General features: G+C 44.6%; 1 protein-coding gene across 7 annotated transcripts in view; it reads right to left on the reverse strand.

Moving 5' to 3' along the window:
- The window catches only part of foxp2 (forkhead box P2), a 102,668-nt gene that overhangs the window by 25,539 nt on the left and 53,787 nt on the right, over window positions 1–23,342 (reverse strand). For all 7 annotated transcript variants that reach the window (XM_051077577.1, XM_018682796.2, XM_018682791.2 and 4 more), the window contains 6 exons: window positions 17,318–17,407; window positions 7,812–7,949; window positions 5,990–6,079; window positions 3,761–3,941; window positions 2,177–2,486; window positions 349–453 (listed from right to left, as the gene is read on the reverse strand). In XM_051077577.1, coding sequence (XP_050933534.1) covers window positions 349–453; window positions 2,177–2,486; window positions 3,761–3,941; window positions 5,990–6,079; window positions 7,812–7,931 — 806 coding nt within the window. In that variant the 5' untranslated portion in view covers window positions 7,932–7,949; window positions 17,318–17,407. The remainder of the gene's footprint in view (window positions 1–348; window positions 454–2,176; window positions 2,487–3,760; window positions 3,942–5,989; window positions 6,080–7,811; window positions 7,950–17,317; window positions 17,408–23,342) is intronic.

Genomic DNA, 23,342 nt, shown 5'->3' on the forward strand with positions numbered 1-23,342 from the left:
TTGTTGTGGAGGTAAGTGTGCGGCCGTGCGAGTTGCCATTAGCTTCTGACGCTTTTTCACAAACCTATCAGGCCCCTCCACGCCAGGGAGGAGATTTGTTATGGATCAGAGCTGGTTTGAATCCTGCACTGCCCGAGCTGAACCCTGTCAGCTGGCTGTCTGGAAGGTCAAAATGTGCTCTTTGACAGGCAGTGATGTTTCCTTTGTTAGGAAAACACCTTACAGTAAATTAGATATTAGCTTCTTGGACACACACAGACACACAAAAACCCACAGGGGTGTTAACAGCAACAGGTGAACAGACATCATCTCTAGTATTAACATCTGTGTCATAGTGCATGTTCTTACTTCAAAAACTGTCCAAAGTCCTCGCAGATGTTCTCACAGCCTGGCCACTTGCACACACCGTGACCGTACAGGGGGTGGGTCCCTCCACTTTCTTCATGTAGTGAACTAAAGAGAAAAGAGAAAAAAAAGAGGAATGAAGGAGGAAAGTGAGGAGAGCAAGACTGGGAAGGAAACATCAAGTTCATCACAGAATCTGCAAAAGGTTCAAAACAGGTGAGATCAGGTGAAAAGATAAAGCGAGACAGGAGAGACAGGGTGAAAAGAGACCTGTGCAGATGTACAAGACAGCTTTAAAAACTCACTGTACTACCACCTCTATTCATGCTCAGACAATCTAAATAATCATAATAAGCAACTCTATTACTACATATTACATCCTCAATGGAAACCTACAGCAGAGTGAACTGTAGCTTTGTCTCCACCACAGCCACCATCCCATCTTGTAAAGCTATTATGAGGAGGAGGGGTGGAGGCTTTCAAGTAAACATTAAAAATCCAGACAGCCATATAATTTTCATCAGGAGATTAATACTGTGTGTAACTTATGTTCTTTGAGGACAAGGGGAGCAGGGGTGCTCTGGCGTTTTTCAAATGGCACCCAAATAAGTTACGACCCTGCCTAGACAGCACATCCTATTAAAGATGACAGTTTAACCTTTAGTCTTGGCGCTGCTGCACGCGTCTGTCTGTGTGTGAAAATGTGAGTGTGTTGCATATTGTATGTGTGTATTTGTCTGCTTATAGGTTATGCCTGTGCATGTTTGTGTGTGGTCGATGACTATGTGCATGCACGCCTGTGTGTGTGGCCCATGAATATGCGTGTGTTAGCGCTGGCACAGCTCACACTGTGTTTTACAGAGGGGCTTTCCCCACATCGATCCGTGGCATGTTAGTAAGCAGTGCTCCTGACAATACTCCTTGTTCGATCATTATGAGACACCACACACCCCTCGGGACACAGGCAGATAAAAAGTCTTTCCCCCCCCTTTCTTCCCTCTCTTCTTGTTCCCTCCCTACCTCTCTCTTTCTTTCTGTCTTCCTTCTAAAGATATCTTTTTCAAGCCTCTTTTTAGTGGTACTGGAGAGATAGCATCTACTTTAAACCAATTACACAGCACTTCCACCTTCAGTGTGAGTCTGTACCAAGCATCCACACAGACACATACGCACGCACTGCTACCCTAAGTCCTTATTATAATATCGCCCAAGAAAAGCCTTTGAATAATGCATGGGCCAGATAGGCAGATATGTGAACACTCAGTGTTTTGGTGCTGGGTGCATTTATAAAAGACGCCATCACAAGGATAAACATCCTGGAAACGCCACTCAAGGCATCACGTATTCTGTTTACATGACAAGTAAGCAAGGAAGGTAATTTTCAAAAGAGAAAAAAAGGAGAGAAAGCACTAAATACTTAATGTACAAGGAGGTTACCTTGTGTTGCCTGTCAGAGAGGCTTGTTGTAAGTGCGCCTGCCTGTATGGCTTCCTTTCCCTGCTTTTGATATCTGTGCACAAGCTAAGTGCGTTCAATGGCACACGTGGTCCCCTGGGAGAGCTAGGCTACTTTTTTTTTAATATTACCAAGACACTAATAAACTATTGAACAAATAAACAAAACATCATGTTTTCCCTGTAGTGGCAATGCTGTTATTTTAAACGAGGACAAATACTCTGGAAGAGAGTGCAGCGTTTTAATGTTTTTCTACATCGCATCTAAGCACAAAAACAACAAGCTTGTGTGACGGGTAACAAACTTTTCATCTTCTCTGCCTTTCTCCTCTGTGCTGCATCACAGAGGTGGGTGGGTGACATTTCAATCACTGTACCTCTCTCGCTCCCTTTCCCGTTCCCTTTCCCTCTCTCTTCTGTGGTTGAGGGCGGGGGACTGTCCGTTGGCGATGGAATGGTGAGAAATGGGCGGCGATGCTTTGGCGGGATTGGAGGAGGAGGTAGTTGAAGAGGAGTTGTTCGTGGAGAGATCTAAACCACCACCGCCACCCCCGCCTGTGCCAGTGCTGCCGGTGCCGCCGCCGCCGCTGTGTTTGATGCCGTTGTCCTCCATGCTGTGGCCGCCGCCGCCGCCACCTCCGGTCACGTCCTTCCACAGCTGCTGTAGCTCCGCAGGGCTCAGGCCGGCTGGAGGGAAAAAAGAGAGTAAAAGTGGGTTAAGCAGGGAGAGGATGAGGGGAAGAAAGAGAGTGTGAGAAGACAGAGAATGGGACAATTGCAGTTAGTAGTTTACAGCATCAATAAGGCTGCTCAACTAAATGCAAATCCCAGTATCCAGTGTGAGACAAAAGCTGAATCCCAAACTCTGTACACTTTATCCAACAGCTAGAAAGACTGTATGAAGCTGCATGACTCAAGGCCTTACCCTCACTTAGTAACTATCACCCTGTGCTACTTCACTGGAGACCTGAATTTTAACTCACAGTGGGCTGATCAATAAAACTGCTCCTCTGTTTCTCCCAGTTAGATATTGATATTACCTGTTAACAGATCACTCATTCAGTCCTCAGTCTTAAAGATCTGTGTGTTTTCAGCGAGCGAGAACCATAAAACATTGATAACAGTGAATGTGTGCATGTTGCTTCTGAGATAAACAAGCTTTGTCCACTGCTTGTTTTCAGCTTGGCAACTAATTAGGCAATATTCACTCCTTTCGTCCTAACATCTCCCTGGCTGTTGTTTTCTGTCTCCGCCATTTTGGTGGTAAACAACAAACATAGGTGTTTACTTGGCTCAGGAGGAGAAAATGGAGCCTGATTTCCCTTTCTCTGTCTCTCTTGTCCTTTTATTCTTCTCTTCCTCCCCTCCCTGGCTCTCAGTTAAGGCAGTAAACAACAACAACAACAACCGGGGGAAGGAAGGCGGGGGCTGGGGGAGCGGGGGAATAGAAACAGAGATGGAAAAACAACAAACACAAACATAGGCAGAGCAGAGCTGAGAGAGAAACAGAGGTAGACAAAGAAAGCCATAATCAGACAAGAACAGAGAAAGAGAGAGAGGAAGAATGGAGGACTAAACAAAACGATCACGTGGAGAGTTAAGGAAAAAGTGGGTGGCAGAAGAGCATAGCAATGAGGGGAAGGCAGACAGACAAACATACTTAAGAGATAATGCAGAGGGGACATAGGTGCATACCAATGAGACAAATAAAGACAGGCAGGACAGACAGACAAAAGAGGAGTAGGACAGACACAGGATGGAAATGTGACAGCAGGAAGGAATAACGAAAGACGTCGACACCTGCAGACCAAACACAGGAAGCATGTGACCACTACTGTTGCAAGTCACGTGCTCGGGATCAACACAACCACATCCAACGATTCCCTTCTCATTCGTCCTCCCGCCACTTCTCCTCCCTTCCCCTCCTCCTCTGGTCCTCCTCATCCTCCTCCTAAGCTTACCTGGCGGGGGCAGGGTCTGTCCGGGCAGGGCGGCTTGGCCGGGAGCGGGCCCGGGCAGCGAGAGCAGGCCCTGCCGCTGCATGTTGAGCAGGTGCTGCTGCTGCTGGAGCTGCTGCATCTGCAGGAGCTGCTGCTGGAAGACGAGCTGCTGGGCGGCCAGCTGCTGCTGCTGCTGCTGTTGCTATAGAGAGGAAGGAGGAGGAGGAAGAGAGGAGCAAAAGAGGAGCGGAGAAGGAGAGGAGAGGAGGGGAGGGAGGGAGAAATTACAGGCGAATTAACAACTGAGAGAGAGGGAGAGACGGAGCGGCGTTTGTGCTGTGTGTGCGTGTGTGTGTGTGTGTGTGTGCGGAGAGCCTGCACTCACTCGCCTCTGCCGTGACCTTAGCTATACCTCTCTGCCTCCTCTTCTGTCTCTGCACGCTCTCCCTCTCTGTCTGTGCTCACTTAGTCTTCCCTCCTGTTTTTTGGGCTGTACCACAGCGCTGTTGCCTTCTCGTCTGTGTGTCTGTGTGTCCATGAGAACACACACACAAACAGACAGAAAGCTGTGCTGATACACCAGCTCTCAAGCCTGTCAGTGTATGTGGCTTCTGATTGTGTATGATACTAAGCCTCTGGTATAATCCTCCATCCCACCCCCCTCCACCCCTGATAGTTAATTGTCTCGCCTTCACTGATGGTCTGTTACAGCTTATGTGGCCAGAGGGAGATGGCAGAATGGGAGATTTACAGCATTGCGTGCGTGTGAATGCACAGACACAAATATAAACACACACACACACCCACGTGTGCACACACACGTGCACACACGCCTCCCCTCCTCTTTCACCCCCATTCTGTTCTCCTCGCTGCCTCGCAGAGTTGTTTATCGCTGGGCCAGACAGGCAATTGCGTAAGCCTGGTGCAAAACAACAACAAAAACAACAACAAAATGGAAAAACATCAAGCTCAGTCACCGCAGCAAAACAAGTTAGAGCGGGAGTGAATTTTTGGGAGAAACAAAAGCTTTGGGTCTAAGCTGTAAAACGCCGCTATATTGTAAATGTCTGTTTTAAATTGTGAAACACACACAGAAAACTCAGGTGAGAATTGGCTTTAATTGCATCTGTTCAGTCTTTTTTGACTGAGGGAGGAGTGTTTTTCACTTTTTTCTCCTTCCCATACACGTGTACGTGCTTATAGCATGTGATGCTCATATATTTCTGTATGTTTATATCATCTTAGATCTGGAAAAGAATGGGGGTGGAGGGATAGGGGGAGGGGACGAGGGGGGGGTAAAACTTGGTGATGCGCTCACTGGAAAACAGGCTGCATAATGGAGTGATGGAGGGAGGCAGTTTGCCCTCCCTACGCCTCCACCCTGCCTCAAGAGAAATAAGGGAGCAATTTCTATTCCATATTTGATGGCAGGGGCCCTGAAAAACTCTATTCACAAATCCAAACAGAAACAAAGCCGCCGGGAGGTCAGTTGCGGCTTCCTGTAGGGGCAGCATAATGGGCTGCTTGAGGAGACACCGAGAGGTGCGACACTGAGAAAGAGAGAGAAGAGAAGGACAGAGTGTGCGTGTTTATGTGATACCTTTTTTTTCTGATCAATTTAACTGCTTCCACACGTACAGTGTTCGTCTGGATGTGTCTCTAGACCGGCTCTCAGGGTTCAGCGGCAACAACGGTTACGCAAACGTGGCTGAGGTTGCAACGCTCGTCTCCTCTTCTCTGATAGCAAAAGAGGACGAGACAGAGCCGCGTCTGTCCGCCGTCTGCCTGTCACCGTGATTTATGAGCGTCGTATACTGTAACTTTAGTAGTGACACGTGTGATTGTGTGTGTTTGCACGCCCACAGGAACAGTTCATTAACAAGTTGGACCCAGGACCCTTTGCCTCTGGTCCCCTTTCAATAAATCAGTGAGTGAGTGTGTGCGTAAGCGTAGTGTTTGTGATCGTCACTCGGAGCAGTTCATTAATGGAGTCACCCCCAGAAGCTGTTGCGAGAGTGTAGGGGAGTTAGTTACGACTAACTAATATCACATCTAAAAAATAACCAATTAGTTTAATTCCAAGACAAGAAATCAGTTTTTCAAGTGAAAAGAAAACTGTGAACACACGCTCTTGGTTGACCCAACACTTACAGTTTCTACTGAACTTTTTCCATCTCTCTTTGAGTCATTTACATATTTGATTGTGACTGTAGGTGGTGTAAATACAGTATGTGCATGTGAAGCACTCACCTCTTTAGCCTGCTTGCCAGGGTGCTGCTGCTGGAGAAGCTGCAGATGAAGCTGCTCCTGTTGTTTCTTATAAAACTCCTGCAGGTGTTGCTGTGCACACACATTCATACACAAACACACACAAAAGCAGAGGTAGAAGACAAGATTGAAAAAATACATATTTGCCTGAGTACACATCTCAATGGTATTTACAGGCTGTGATATCAGTTTCTTTTCAATGTTCTAATTGATATAACTCAGACTTTAAGTCATTTTGAGAACATACAACTAATTCTAATTGATTCACATGCAAAGACCCTCAAAGTAGATCCCTTCTAATTAACTATACATTCCTCTTAATGTCTGCACTGCTTCAGCTCCAGCTGTGCTTCACATGTCGATCATGCAGAAACTGTTGCACATTATAAATAATATTTTCTACTGCTTTTGGCATTTGTATCTTTGCTGTCTTCTGTCTTTTCCATATGGACTTTTAATAGGCCCACAGTTCTGTAGGGGGCAACAATTCATCATGTTAACTACGCATTTGGCTGCCAGAGCACTCTGAATTCCTATGGAGTGGCTGAAACAAACAGAATAAACCCTCGCAGGAACAGGTTCGCTACATTGAACTGATTCCTTTAACACACAGGCTGTGACAGCTATTTAAAAGATGGTTTCACTTTTATTTCATGTAAGCTGCATGTGGCTGTTTGGCCTGAAGGAGAAGTCCATGAAGCAGGCCACTGGAATTGATGGTCCAGTTCTGCCATAGAAATATCCGCAAGATTTAACAGACACTAACATTAAAAATGAATAGGAGCCCTAGGAGCAATTGGAAACTGTTTTGTGATGCTTGCTGTAGTCAGTTAATCAACATCAATCAACCACAGAGCTTTGCTCTACGCTGGCTTCCCTTATTCCTGTTGATTGTTCCACATGGTAAATTTCATTCAGTATGATAAACTTTGTTTCACTGAGACTGACCATGTTTCAAATTCAAGTGTAAAATTTGAAGTGCCTTGAAGTTTCTGTGAAAAAAACGAGTGCAAAGGCACGCGCCATAGTAGTGAAACCAAATCTAGAGTCTGAGCCCTCTTAATGAAGAGGAATAATCAGGATGACTGACACTCTTAATTAAACAATTCTCTTTCCCTTAATCAAATCTATGAATGAGAAATGTATTTCAACTCTGACACCAGACTGTGCCAAGTGTGTGCTTTCTCAAGCTGATTCCAAATATTACATCATTCATCACCTATCATTCAGGCTTCCAGTGTTCAGCCCAACTGTGCCCTACTCTCTCAGTCCCTGATGGATGCTTGTCAGGGAATTGAACCAGCGACACACTAGAGACAGTTAATTAGAGGTGACAAGAACAAGTGCGTCAATTTCAGATTCCTCTTGGTAAGCGTGTCAAGGACACTGGGCTGTGGTGAGTTGGCATGAGCGACTGGTGGTTGTGATAGTCAGAAACAGCAGTGACTCAGGGATGTGTGGGGCTGTAAGAGTGTGTTTTTGTGTATGTCTGCACACAAACCAAACAGGAACACCAAATAAGGGTCAAGTTTAACAAAAGAGGCAATAAAGTAATAATGTGTGATTGTAAGTTGATATTTGGATGTGTGTAGTTACTATGTTTATGGTTATATGTGTGTGTGTGGGTTTGGTTCTGTTCCTCAAGATCACAATGTGCTTCTCTGCATCTACAACACATCAGCTTACTGCTGGCACGGCTTGCATCTAGTCGTGTGTGCGTCTGCATGCGTCAGAGGGTTTGTGCCTAAATATTTGTCTAGGTGTGTATGCATTTAGGTGTGAGCGTGTGTGTGTGTGTGTGTACCTGCTGTAGCATAACAGCCTGCTGCTGCTGGAGCAGGGCCTGGAGCTGCTGGGGGGAAAGCACCTGCTGCTGAAGGATCTGCTGCATCTGTTGCGGCGTGATCACCTGGGGACTCATCATGGCCACTGACACTGGAACCTGGACAGGGGAGGACGAAAGAGGAAGGGGGTGGAATGAGAGACAGAAAACCAAGAGAAAGCAAGAAAAGGGCCGAAAAGGATGGGTGATAAACAGAAAAGTGGGAAGGACAGGAGAGAGGAGTAAACAATGAGAACATAGGAGTGAAATGGAGGGAGGGATGAGTAAAAAGGGAGAAAGTTAGAAAAATAGAGCATCAGAGACGTGCGTCAGGCCTACTGGCATGGATCTACTGGGAGCGCGGTAATTGGTGACTGAGAGGTAGGGAGAGCAGGCCTCCCATGGCCGTGACGCTTGGCAGCCTAGAGGAGATGCTGAAGGACAGATGGGTGCTGTGCCTTTGTGTTGCTCATCTTATTTTCCTGCCTCCACCCCGCTGGGAGAAGTAAGGGATTTAAATAGGCGTAGACCTTAATTAGCAGGACCCTTGAACTCCCCCCACTTTAGCATGCCTATCAGTGCTGCTATTGTAAAACAGCGTGAAAATGCACAACTCTAAAGTTGATTAAAACTACACTGATGAAGTGGACACATGGCAGGCACAATCAGCGTGATGTGGTGGGTCGTGGCTGGAAGGTTGGGGGTTCACGCTAAGCAATGTTTTTATGTTGGAAGGGATGGAAATATGGAAAGAAAGAGGTGAACACTGCTTATGTTGAAGTAGTAGTAAGTTTTTTGTTAGATGCCCTCTGCAATGAGGTATTACATTCTCACACAAGCAACCAAAAGTTGTTTCTTGCTCTCTGCTGACATGCCATTTTGAAAAATGTATGTCATTTTTAGGTGATAATCATTAAAATACGAGCTGTCAGACTGCGGTAGAAGAACCAAAACAAAACAAAACAAAGACACATAGCCTATATTTCTAAGACGGCAGTAGAAGTGACTTCTGAGGCAGCAGATCAATAGAAATAGATGCGTTTCTCTTCGGTCTTTGATTGTAAGCACACATTTTAACAGAGGAGCGTGGGCTAACAGGCGTATTACACACTTTCAGCTCCTTTTAGCTGCTTAAAAATTGAACAACTTTTGTGAGGAAAAGACAATACTTTTGAATTGTGTTTACTTTTTGAGTTGAGAAAATAAAATCAGCATGGAGTGAATGATTTAGTATGCAACACACTGTAACAACACAGCGGTTCACTTGCTGATACACTCAAAGTGACTTCAGTCACCTCTTCCTTTCCTGTTTGACCTTTGAAATGTAATGTTATCAGGTCGAACACAAAACAGTTTGATGTTTCTAGCACAACAATGCACATGTCAACAAAGATTCTTGACAGACAAGCTTTATGCTACTATAACACAATTAAAATATCAACATGTAGCAACACCTTCACTGACGCTAATTGCTACAGTGTGTAGCGTGGAGCTGCCATGACAGTAACTAGCCTATACGGTGTGTCAAGGGGCCAATAAGACATCCCTGTCCTCATCGCCAGCTAATCAAGCTGCCTTGATTACTTTCCATGCATGTCTCTTCTCCCTCCCTCTTTCTCTGTCTTCCTCTCTCTCCCCCTCTCTCTCTCTCTCTCTGTCAGGCCTTGACACGTCCTTGTTTAGCTCTCCTCTCCTCGACGCCTTCTCCCCACCCCAGGTTTTCCCCCCTCTTTGATTAGCCGAGACATTTGCATGGTCACTACACATTTTTCATTTTAGAAGTCATTATGCATTAGTGGCTCCTGATCGCCCGCCTTGACTAATCCTGATGAACTGAAAATCACAGCTGAAGGTCAACTTCCAGCCGGCCCCGCTGCACATTCATATTCATATTCAAACAAATCCTGCCTCCATTGTTCATTAGGGTCTTAGAGAGAAGGGACTCCATCTAAGGTGGGAGAGGTGGAGGAGGAGGAGGATGTTGTGGTACATCTCTTTTCTTCTCTGGACTCCTCGATGTGAGAGCGCAGAAAAGAAAATGCATTCACAATAAGCGAGGTGCTGAACAAAAGCCGTCAAAAGTTGCAAATTAAACAGTCTGTGTGTAATTATGCAAATGCTGTGCTTACACCTTCAATGTTATTAACCCTTGAAGGTACATTTTCTAGGTAAGTAATTACCCCTGCAGTCACTCCTGGTTTTGTGTTGGATGCCATGACAATGGGACGAGCGCAGCTGAGAAACAACATGAGAGATGCACTCATTAAGACTATTAATTGAATGCTGGCTCAGAGATGGTTTGGTTCACAAAAGGGATGGAGGCTTAGACATGTAGGATTTAACACAAATGTATGTAGTGGAATATATATATATATATATATATATATATATATATATAGTGGAATTAAATCTAAATTCTACAAACACTTTCCTTGTGTAAGTGGCAAAATATGGGCATTCATGGTCAGGTACCTGTAGATAAATAGAAAAGACTTCAACAAAGAACAGCAGAAAAAAAAATGAAAACAGCAAAACAACTAAGGTTATGAGATTGGGAAGTTCCTCTTGTACTTTCATTAGCTTTTTAGAGATGTAATAGGTGATAATCATCTTCATTTCATGACTGCTCCAAACAAAAAGAGGGGAACAGAAAGGGAGAAAAGGCAGGAGGAAGAAAGATGGAGGGGAGAAAAGGCACTGGCCCACGTCCATTGTGAAGTGCAGCATAATGCTAATTCCAGCATTTAACTGCATGCTTTTCTGCTTGACGTATCAGAGGCTCCAAGATGAAAGCAGATAAGTAATTGCTCTCCTGGTTCTTATTCTTCACTGACAACCCATAAATTTAATTTTACACACACGTTCATTTACATTTTCGAGTATATGACATGATAATTGCAGGAATATAACACCTCCATTCTGCAGGATACTGCACGAGGGCTTGATTGACGTGAGCGGTGAATTGAAAGGAACAGGAGGCTGAATTGCCTCTCCTAGAAATGATTTTGCCACGAAGGGATAAAATTAATGAGCATTTACTAGACGATGGCAGTGGCATAAACATCCACACACCGTGAATAGACTCTCCCTCATAGAAGAGGAGCCATGATACCCAATTGGGCTCTGCCTCTGTTTCCCTGTAATCCAAAAGGATATGTTTCCAGTACTGGTGCCCAAAAAATATTAACAGGATTTATTAAATCGTTTGAAATTAACTGCAGCTTATGTAGCCACTGGGGACCCTAATAACAGAAAAGGTGCTTCTCCTGTTTTTAATAGTGCAAATTTGGATAGAAAAGAGTACCTTCCAAATGAGTTTTGGACAAGCCATTTGAACGTCACTTCTTGCCTAAGAAACATGCTGGTTTTTAACTGTGCTCGCCATTTGAACCCATATTTGTTTATGTCCCTTGTCTTTAAATGAACGATGAGCTATATTGACATGAACTTTGAAGCCATGTGGTTTGCCCTCAGAGCTGGAGAGCAAAACAAAGGACCTTTAAATTGGCTCCTGATGTGAAAACATTGGTGGGACCCTCACCAGAACAAGCAGATCATTACACCACTCTTGTCACACCCACAGTCTGTAACCAGCCTCTCCAATGCCTCGCAAAAAGGTCAAGCTCTTCTGCAGAGAACTCAGGTATCTCTTCCAGGCAAAGCTGGCACCCAGGTCCCTTGTTATGTTTGATTCAACCGGCCATTCTGGCATTAATCACAAAAACACCACATCCTCACTAGCATGGTGCTCACTGGCTGGCTAACACAGCTGTCTGCCTCTAACTATCCGGACCAATGGACAAATGCACCTCCAACAATTACACCCACTCCACTGTGTGGTGCTTTATCTTTACAGCAATGAATTCTTATGAGTGAATTCAAATTACCTAAAGCAGGAGATAAGTGGTGTATCAGAGTTCAAACTTAAACAATTAAAGAGTCCAACAGAGAGGAATTCCTTTTATTCGATTTCCCTCCATACAACTCACTTAGCTGTAATAAGCAGGGGGGGAAACTGGCGATTACATGTCGGCCATAAACATAGTGGGGGCAGCGAACGCAGGGCGGTTATCAACGACAGAGGTTGTTCCTGTAGCACTGGACAGGGGGGACTGAGCTGCGCTACAGACACAGCCAAGATAAATGCAATGAAAAATGGAAGGGTCCTGGTCGGTAATTACTGTGGATCCTTGGCAGGGAGAGTCACTGCTAATTAAGCCACTAGCTTCATTTTACACACGAACAGAGAGAGAAAGAAACCACAAAAAAGGGAGAAACCTCTCAACCCCCCCTGCACCTCCCCACCGTTCCCTATTTCATCTCAATCTCCTGAACATCCCAGGGGGGCGCAGGACCCAAACTCAGACCCCCCTTGTAGCTTGTGGACTTCTGACCTCTTGGCTCCCCTTCGGCTGACACTGCTCATTTACTAGCCAATTACTGCCAAATGTGGCCATGCGATTATTGATAGCTGGGACTCTCCAGTCGAGGACCACCAAGGCTAAAGGGCAGCTGGCCCTGGCAAGTGCCTCGCTCTGAAGTTCAAGTGTGCCGTATGCCAGAAGTACACGTGTTTACTGTGTAAAAAATCACACAGACATAGATGGGAGCCACGCTCACTCACATGCATGTCGTGTTTTCAGCTTAGGGAGATCAATACTCAAGATTGTCAGGACTGAAGCTAAGTAGATTACTAAATGTTTTCCTAAATCAATTTCCATAGCAGTGTGGCAGCAGTGCATGGGAAGTGCAATTTATCATAACATAAAGACCCATCATGTAAAAGCCTCTAATAAAAAGCCTGAGGAGATTGTGACAGGCTTAGCACAATTTCCATATTGATTTATCTCTACATGCAGATAGTCATTGATTAAGCCTCTCGAATATAGTGTACATCAGCGTAGCTGTGTGTGACATAGCTCGTACACGTTGTTTGTGTCATTATCAGTACAAATTGTCACACCTTTATCATTAAACTGGCACAATTCACTTCTGACTGATGCCTCCCTGCAGGTGTACATATTTCAAGAGTAAATGGGGGCGACAGTTAAGAGGGGGGGTAGAGTGAGAGGGGGAGAATTAAAAAAGAAAGTGCAGAGAGAGGAGAGTGCCGAAATAGAAAGAAAGTGAAGAGAGTGGGGTGGTGGTGGTAGTGGTGGTGGTGGGGTGGCACTTCCCTCTGATGTTGCAGGTAATATGGCCTCCACTGGATCAGCCTCTTCATCAGTGACACACAGTAAATTACAAGTGCTTCAAGCAGCTCAGTGAATTATAGTTCATCACTTGGAAAGGCTTTCCCCCTCACCACCGGGGCCCAGGCGTATCAGATCTGCCGGTTAGGATCCAATTAACACCCTGGCCAGAATCATCAGATTGCATGTGTAAGGGCTGGTATAACTCGTTTATTGCACCCATGTATCTTCTGTCACAAGGTAAATTTGTTGCTGCTACATCAAAGGTCTGAGCTACTTTTTTTTTTATCCCTCCCTCCCTCTCACTTTCTCTTGATCCCCCAAACTCAGCTACCTCGCCTTGGGGTTGCATTTCAACTTCTTTTGCATCACAATGATGAACCTGCTCTGTCCTCGCAATTTAGCAATCTTGTCCTGTAGGTGTTGTAAATGTAGGAGAAAAAAAGAGAGAGGTAGGGAGGGAGATGGGGAGTGAAAAAAAAATCTTGTTTTCTGGTTACAAAAGCAGTAACCAAGGGTGTTTGACTTAAAATGTGCTGACGGTTTTTTTTTTTTCTTTTTCTCTCTCTCAGAGTCAACAGAAGTTTTCCTCATGAATAACATAATATTTTCCCCCTCTCTTTTTTCCCTTCACTGTGATAATTTTTCTCTATTTTCAGATCCAACCAGAGGGGATGCAGTGGAAAGATATATTCATAAATGTAAATGTGAACTACCATCCTTCAGCCACGCGTGCCGGAGTCAGCTAAGCTATACTCGAACCTAGCATCGCAGCCCTTTTCCCTTCATCTGTGTGTGTGTGTGTTCCGGATGAAAGCCAATAAGCAGATGAGAGAGCTGCTATCGAGATAATATTGGCTCAGTGGTGAGACGTGTGGACCTGACCTTTAAAAGTGTGACACTTCCTAGGATGGCCTAGTGCCCACAGTCAGTGTGACTGGCCTGGGCAGGGAGCTGTAGAATTTACAGAAAACACAGCTAAATTTTTTCCCCCATCTCTAAACCAACCATAAAACCTCTTTTTTTTTCATTCATACTTAGAGTGTAGAGTTGCACAGATGGAGTGGAGGTTATTAGTCTTATAAAAACGGCATTCACAGCTTGATAGTGTGAAAGGGGCAGAGCAGCAGTCGCAACACTCACTCAGGGTAAGCTCTCAGGTTTTGTATGGTTAAGAATTGGATGTTAACTGCAGGGAGGAAGGGTCAGGGAGTAGCTTCACTCTGTCAAACCCTCACGAGCCAGGGTTAGGGGGTCGTTCTAGCTATTTCATACGTGCCCCCTGACATATAGAGGTGGTGGATGTGTCACAATAAGGGCGACACACTGGGAGGAGGTAGTCTGGTGTGTTCGCTTCACCTAAATCTTAGCCCTTGCTACAGTTCCTGCATGAGGTCCAGCTCTGTCCTGTTCCTTATCAATAATAATCAATATATAGATGACTTGCACAAAGTCACTTCTGGCAGTGTAGGAACTTTAAGCAAGTGTAATTTTGCTTGTGTTTGTGTATGAGTGCAGCCTGCGTGTAGATGTATTATGCACATGTGCGCGCGAGCGAAACAACTGTCAGATTCATAGGCCTCTGTAATCCTCTCCGCCTCTCCTTGTCCGCGTTTCTTTATTTGTATTCCAAATGTCAGTGTATAAATGCCTTTCAGAGGGGGATATTGCTACAGAGAAGAGGAGAGTGAGGGGAGAGAGGAGCAGAGGAGAATGGAACAGAGGAGAGAGGGTGTTGTGTGCCTTGGGAGAGCCGTGTAAGCAGCATGGCGGAGGCAGGGGGATTTACAGGGAGAAATAGGTGTTTATTGAGTGCTCCCGTGGGCTTACTGTGTAATAATAGACCTGTCACATTACGCAAATGTGGAGAAGCAGCTTGTGTGTGTGTTTATATGTGTGTTTGTGGGACTGTTTTTTTGTTAACAGTGTGTGTGCGTGCATATGGATGCCAGAGCTGCCTGCCTCCGCATCATCAACTCCTGAGAAGCAGCGATGAGCGAGCGGATAGAATTAGTCAGGCGAGAGCCTTTAGCCGCTAATACGCGTAATTAAAACTGCAAGCTGAAGCACTTAGATGCTTGTGTACTAAATAATTTACATGCCATGATCTATGGATCATTTCCTGCTCTTAAATACCAAAGATGGGAGAACAAGAGGAAAAAAAGACTGGCAGAGGATTTATCAGTATCTCTGCCATAAGCAGGATGTCATGGTAATATTAATCCTTTTCCCACTTTCTACTGTGCTAATCATACAAGGGGATCAATCCGCATGATTCCTCCAGTGGAAAACATGTAGCTTGATTGCCATTGACTCTTATCAAGCCATGAAGCTAATAAAATATTGCACTAGAGCACCCATTGTGGCCTCATAATCCAGGTAAATAATGCAGCTTTATTGAGTAAACTCCCTCAAGACATGAATAAAAAGAAAAAAATATGGCAGTGACAAGAAGGAAGGATAAAAGGACAATAAGAATAGCAAAACAATGGTTTTTAATCAAGTAAGAGTTTCTGCTGCTTTATACTGATATTTGCACAATGGAATATTACAGCTAAAATGTCATTTGAAATGAGTGGATTCAAGGGCGCGCAGTGGTACATTCCTGCTGTAAAAAATGATCTTGAACCAGGATGCACCAACCCCTGTTTGTGCTGCTGTGTATCACTGGGAGAGGCTCCTATGATGCTCTGCATGGAGACTTTTTGGAACAAAGAGGTGAGGATGTTAATAACGGCTGGATCAACAGATGGATTAGTTGGGAGCTGAGGACAGCCGGTTGGCAGGGCCCTCCAATTCATACTGATTCATATCGCCAAATGCGAGGCAAGGATGGAGTAAGCAAATGTAAATATTCAATATTTACCATGTGCTGGTGTTATTAGAAGCAGAGGGTTGGACATGGGCTGACGGTTATCATGCACCCACACTGCTCTCATTCAATATTGTTCTTCCTGCCATGTATGTATTGTACTTGGTGACTATGCAGGCATTTGTAGATCAGGATCCCATTTGTTTGAATCTATGCGCTTTCGCATACAGAACCTCAAACAGAGAAAGCACCAATAAGCCGCAGAGAACGTTTGTTTAATGAACAATTCTCCCCCCACACACCTAAATAAATAAAAAATATACACTCAAATAAACAAACAGCTTTTTAAAATATGTTTGTAATTCTTGCGCCGCTCTGTGTGAATATGCTGATAATATTAACGCTCTTGATGAGGTTGAGTTGAATTATTCAAATGCAAAAAGCATGACTGAGTCTTTGCCAACCTTATCTCTTCGCCAGTACGTAATTAGGTACACAGGGGTGTGACTCCAATTGAAGGTGTTGCCATTGTTAGACTGTGAAAATATCAATGGGTGAGGTTAACGCCAATTTCCCTGTCATTAATGAAATGCACAGAGCTTCTAATGAGGTAAACCATTGCTCCTTAATATTACTTATTAGCCGAGTGGAGGGCACAAACTCCCACACTTCAATTTCAAATGGCTAAAAATAAATTAAATATAAAATACTAATAATAAAAACATGGAGCAGATGTCAAGGGGCCTTACATAATTTGAGGCAGGAAAACCAACTAACTGTCTTGTTGACTTAAATGAGCAGAATGAAAAGACTCGCCAGTGTGAAAAAAAAATCTTAACAGCAGGAAGACAAGAGGATTGCAGGCAATGTGTTAATGTGTATATATGTGTGAGTGTGTAGTTTGCGTGCAACTGTTTGTGTGTGCGTGAATATGTGTACAAGTGTGACCTTTTCCAAATCACTGACAACAGAAATAGACAGCTCTACGAATCAATAAGGTAAATTAGTGTCAAAGAATGGAATTGACAGGCAGTTAAAATTAGCTGTCTGTGTAACCCACTAGTCAGGCTGACATGTCTTTGCAAATAATAACTAACCGGTGGATATTCCGTGTCAGCAACACTATGGATCGTGTTAGAAAAGCATACAGATCAAAACTGTCCTCCAATTTGTCATCCTACCATATAACCTTTAGATATACTTGACGTATTAATTAGTGTCTACTGTGATGGACAAAATACATCAAATGTTTTTAGACCAGAAAATGTATACTGGATAAATCTTGGCTCTCTGAGATGTTGTGTTTTTCTTGTGTCTGTGCGATGTTCTATCTGGGGACTGGCTTGTCCAGCTTTAGGATTCCAATGACAGGTCCGAGGATTGCGTTGGCAAATCAAACACACTTGTGGAACAGAGGAAATCTTCTTTTCGGAGGAGCATGTATTATGGATGGACTTAAGAGATTAGACGGGGAGCTGCTTTACCTGCAGTGGACGCTGCTTGTCCTGGCTCTTTGGAGATTTCAGGCCACTGCCTGGCTGCTGCAAGAGTAATTGCCTCGCTGCTTGTAGGGCCTGGGAAGAAAAGAACACAAGACAAAAGACAGTGTGAAAAAAAGAGAGAAAGAAAGATGGTGTAGAAGGGAGGGAGGGAAAGACACACTGAAAATAAACTATTTCAGATTTCCTGAAACTGAGGGCAGAGATAATTCCAATTTTCAGGGACAAAACAGTCTCTGACTGAAAACCCTGTCAGACATCACCTGGTATTTTCTGCAACACCTTCTGATGTGGTTAACACTACGTTGGAGATACGTTTTAGTGACGATTCAGAGAGCTGTGATCAAGGATAAATACAGTTTGTCTTGAGCACCCCTGAAGAAGAGGGTGGAGGGGGTGGTGGGCTGGGAAAAAAAGGCAGAGCGTCAGTAGAATTGACCTGTCTAGTGTGTGCTCAACTGAAATACCCACTTCTCTCTGCAAATTACTGCCACATTTGCATATTCATAATATCAATTTGAAGTAGAGGCAGCACCATGTGAAGTGTCTCTGGGAGCTGTAATTAAAGTTGACAAAATCAACATCAGATTACATTTAGAGTGAATTAACTAGCAGCCCAGGTTTTACACTATGCATTAAGGGTGCTTATGAGCAGAGGATGGGTGATAGCTAGATAGAAAGACGGGTAGGTAGATAGAGAAAGAGAGACCTTTTCCCCGACTGATGAAATTAGTTCACAGCTGTTTACACATGGCATGAAGAATTAAAAAAAATCATATTTGTAAATTGTAAAATTTGCCATCAACACCCTTTGATGTGTTTGCCAGATATCGAGATGATAAGAATCAGAGAGGCTGAGATGTGGTGTAATTTATTTCTCTAGGGTTTGATGGGATTACAGATCTCCTCCCGCCCGGCTGTGTGTGTACTGAATGTGTGTGACGAGCGAGCTCCAGCTTCACAGGTACGGTGGCAGCTGGGCTAGCAGCTTCACTCCAATTCTTCAAGAGCAGATGGATGAAAGAGTCTGGCAGAAAAGAACATTGTGCACAGCTGCTACTACTGCTGCTGCTCCACACAGCCGTGTACCTTGTATTCTTCAGGCCCATGAGCATCAAGTGGGAGAGGAGGGGAGGGGGGGGACAAAAAAAACATGTATGCACACACACATACACACACACACAGCACAACACAACAACTTCACAGGTGTTTCTTTTTTGATGAAAAAAGAAGAGGACGAGTAGGAGGAGAAGCAAGAAATAAGGGGGGGGGAAATAAAACTCAGATGGAGAGTGACACTTCCTCAGGAATCAGGGGTGCTCATTTTATTTTCTGGTGCTTGCCAGTATCCATGACAACAGCTGCCTTGACAGGGCGTGCATATGGCGCAGCTCTGCCAGCTGGTGGGAACAATGTTTGAACTAGTACATTGAGATCCTGAGCAAACAGGGGGAGAAGACAGGAGAGAGGGAGAGAGGGAGAGAGGGAGAGAGGGAGGGAGTAAAAAAATGAGAGAGAGAGGAGGGGAAAAAAAAGTTGCCACGTCTTAACCCCTCAGGGAACGTAGCCACCCCCCTGATCAATTATGAAAAGACAGAGCTGAGGGGGGGGGGCTTGAGAGGTGGTGGTGGTGGTGCTGGGGGGGATCTGTCTGTCTGGCTGCTCAGGAGGAGCCAGGCTTTCTGAACTAAAGTAAACAAACATTACACTGGCACTGGGTCCTAACTGCATTGATCTGTCTCCTTGGTAAGAGGAGCCTAGTCGCCACTGGTTTATATGTGTGTGTGTGTGTGTGTGTGTGTGTACTGTGACATCTGTAAGCTGAGCCATGGCCTTTCTTCACAACACACACACATGCACATACAAAAAGTTGCTTGTAGTACACTACATTACAGCGCAGCACCTGCAGTGGGCAGGCACACACAGGCACATGAGGCTTATGGACGGGAAATCAAACAGTGCTTGACTTTCGCTTCCTTTAACTGAACGCAAAAGACAAAACAAATTCCTTGAATGCAGCCAATCATTTTGCTAATTAAAACACAGGGCCTAATTAATCTCCCCATGATTGGTGAATCAAAGTAATTATAAGGCTTATTGAGTCCTGCACACTGTAGTTAGAGGGAAGGCTGCTTGATGAGAGCAGCCTGAGGTAGCTGTCTGGAGGAAATGTTTATCCATGTGTGAATCAATAATGACTCGCTGTGTTCTACCCAAAGTCAAGAGAGCCACTCAATATATTACACACGATCAAGAGTACAAAGAAAGAGATGTTTTTAACGGCGCTTCCAATATCCATGCCGGGTAAATATGGAGGGAGGAGCGGGTATGAAAGGTGACGCAGAGGGGTGAAGCAGAGAGATCAACTAAACCAGACTTATTAAAAAGAAGTCTGCTCAGACTGCATAAAGAGTACTTCTCCAAACATAACACAGACCTTATCAACACCGGCCAAACTTTTCCAGAGTGGTTTGTCATGCCTGAAACTGTCTGTCACCTCTTCCGTGGAAGTGGGGTTAGCCATTTTTCTGAGAGTCTGTGACAGTGTGGAAGGTAAGGGAGGGGGGGAAAACGTCCTGTCCCTTCACTTTCACTGGCTCTGAGTATTCAGCCATTACAGTAAAAAGCACCAATTTGTGCCACCCACTTCCCACTCCACATAGATGGCAAGCTGAAGCCCATCTCAAAGCACAAAAAAGCACCAAATGCCAAGGAAAGTCATCAAAAGTTTGCTGAAGAGCTGCTGCAGCGGACAAAAACAGACGAGTGCAGAAGCACCGTCTATTTAACCTGGGTTGCTATGCACGAAAAAATGACATCCCCAGTCTATTAATGCGCACATTGTATAAACAGCACAATGTGACACATTCTTCAGAATGAGAGAGCGAGCCAGACAGAGAGAGAGAGAGAGAAAGAGAAAAAGAGCCGGGCCCCGCTATATAAATAACAAGGCACTCAGAGGCATATTTGATGTTGATATCCATCACTGAGGTTGGAAAAGAGGAAAAAAAATAAGATGAGGGAAAATAACACACAGAGCGACCGAGACCGCAACACGGGGATCCTTATGAAAATAAGATTCAGCCCAAATGGATCTGGTGTAATTGGTTTCAGATAGTGAGGTCAGGAGAAAGGCGATACAGGCAACTATTATGCGAAACGGACTGAGAAACAAGAATGTTTACACAGGCATTCCTCTGCTACATTAATAGGCATGCAGAGATCACTGGAGAGGGAGAAAAGGAGAGAGTGAGAAGAGACTGACAGAGAGAGGACGAGAGAGGAAACTGAAAAAAAAAGAAAAAACACATCAGCCATCCATTCATCCCCTCCCTCACGCTATCCTCCACTCTCCTGTGTCCCAGTGTTTAGAGTCTATACAGAACAGGGTAATAAGGAACACACATCACAATGCACCTTTGTAAGGAGCATGCAAAGATCTTAAACAAGCATGAAATACATTAGCAGGCCCTGCAATACTGGGCCAAAGCATTACAAATCTCCAGATTGGTTATTGTGTGTGGTGGAGGTGGGGTGTGCGAGCGGGAAATAAGCCATCCACTAAGAATGTCACTCTTTCAAATCCACCTGGAGACTGCACGATATGCAGCCATGACATTGGAATTGGATATATCTGAGGGGCTGTGACATTGTGTTTGGACAGTGCAGATCACTTCCTGGCTCAGGTCACGTTGGGAGTTGTTGTTATTAGGGGATGTAGCAGATATTGGAATGATGACACAGGTATGAAATAAGTTGCTCTCAACAGGTACGTCTTCATGGCACTGTGGCCTCCACAGGATGATCCCATGTTCCAGAAAGTAGCTGTAAACATGCCGCATCAATTGTTGATCAATGAGAAAAGGGTTGCATCATGATGACACAGTCTTTCTGTGGTGTGCGGAACAGATGTTTTGCGCGTATGCATGTGTGTGTTTGTTATAGGGAGTAGAGGGCTGCTGTTCAACACTAGGCTGTCGGCCAGAACAACTCCAGTCATGCTGACAGCTTTGACAACTCCCACACACACACTCTGGTTTGCGCATAAGCACGCACACGCACATACACAGCACCGCACCACCAGGCTTATCTATAGTCACTTCCAGGAAACACAGACAAAGAAGGGGGAGGAGGGAGGAGGTTAAAAAAAGAGGCAAAAAAGAAAAAATGTGACACTTTATCAAGCTTCGGGGGGAGAGTCGCATGCCATGGAAAACAAGGCACAAACAGTTTAAGCTGAACAAACAAACATGGCTGATTGGACTGAGGCTGCTGGCCCCGCTGGCTGGGGAGATATGCGCTGACACTCCACACCAAAATATTTACACCCTATCTTCTTATATAAGTGGATTCAGGGCAGATGGATGGATGGATACGGATTTGGAGGGGCTGGCTGGAGAGGATAGACAAATGAGAAGAGAAGGGGAGAAGGATAAGATGTCCCATACAATGTCTGAATACAAAAGTGAAGCCTGAGTTTGAGAAAACAAGCAAAGTGTGATCAGGGAACTTTGTTGGACGAGCAGAGGTCTTCATGCAAGGATAGGAGGGATATAGCTGCATGGCATTGAGATCACAGAAAGCGTCCTGACACAGAAGTTTAATAGCACAACTGAAAATAGAACACGTGTCTCTAAGAGCTAAAATCTGAGATTAGTGTTACACTGTGTCTGGACCAGTATAAGATGAGAATGCATGAGGAAAAACTGGATGCGATGATTCCTGACAATGCTCACAGGTAAATTAATGCAGTCACCACAACTGTTTTGTGATCAGGCCGATGCTTGACGTGTGTGCTATTGTTCTTATTGATTCCATTCAACTTAAGTAACCCAGCCACAGGCGCAGAAAGACTCCTATCCTTTCATAAAGGTCAGAACTGGTGACGGTGCCTCAACAGTGGCTGCAGATTCAGTTCCCTTATTGCCTCCACAAAGCCACCACAGAGCGTAATACACATGTGGATTCAGTCACCTTTGCTTGATTGAGTATTTGGAATAAAAATAATGATTTCATTGACAGTTGCAGACACAGGGAAGCGCAGAAGGAGGCAATGCAGCGCTGCAAACAAACACGGCAAAAGCTGCCAAAAAGGCTGCTGCAATGTGACCAGATCAGATTTATAGAATTGGTGCTTCTGAAAATTGAAGCTAATGTGAAAGAACTTTATGGTACACCTCCCAAAAAATATTTAGGCTTTCATTTCTGAGCATATCTGCTTGACTGACAAGTGTATAAGAAAATCAGAATCATCCACGGCGGTTGCCAAGTTGCTACTCCTCAGCTCTGTTTGACCAGAGTTAGATCATCTGGCTCCAATAACTGATAGCGTGGTGGCGAGCGGGTCCCAACAGAAACCTATGGGTAATTTCTCAGATGGTGCCTCCATAGAAACTAAAGAGAAAGAAAGGAGGGAGAAAAGGAGAATTTGGAAAATATGTAGGAGTAATGAGCATTTTAATGTATGACTCAATAAATCAACAGTCTGCAGTGAACAAGGGAGGGAGAGAAAGGGAGGGGGGAGGTCCATGGAGAATCTGCTTGGACCTCAGGATGGAGGTAAAACTATCCAGCAGAACAATGGGCTTCTGTGTCCCACTCTGCTATCTCTATCTCAGGATTTTCAGCTACTTCAGCTTCCTCTGCCTCTACGTATAAAGCGCCTCACCCGAGAAATAAAAACATGCTCCGCCTTGTGCTCATTTGTTGGGTTGATCTCTCTTTATTCGGAACCTTGCATGTTGATCGCCTGCTCTCTCCAACTCCTTTCCACCTTTTTGCTGCACTTTGAATTCAGCTCAACTTCTTTCTCTCTCACCTTTCTCCCACTCACCACATGCTCATATCACATTATTCATTTCTTCCTCTCATCTTTCTGACTCACCCCCACCTCCTCCTCTCTCCCACGTCTCTCACCCCTTGTTTATTGATTCTCTAGATTAAAAATTCCTAGGGTGGAGGATTGTAACACACAAGCATCAAATTATTTTGGGGTGTGCTTATTTGCCTT

Source organism: Lates calcarifer, linkage group LG18, assembly GCF_001640805.2.
Source record: "Lates calcarifer isolate ASB-BC8 linkage group LG18, TLL_Latcal_v3, whole genome shotgun sequence".
Classification (NCBI taxonomy): domain Eukaryota; kingdom Metazoa; phylum Chordata; class Actinopteri; family Centropomidae; genus Lates; species Lates calcarifer.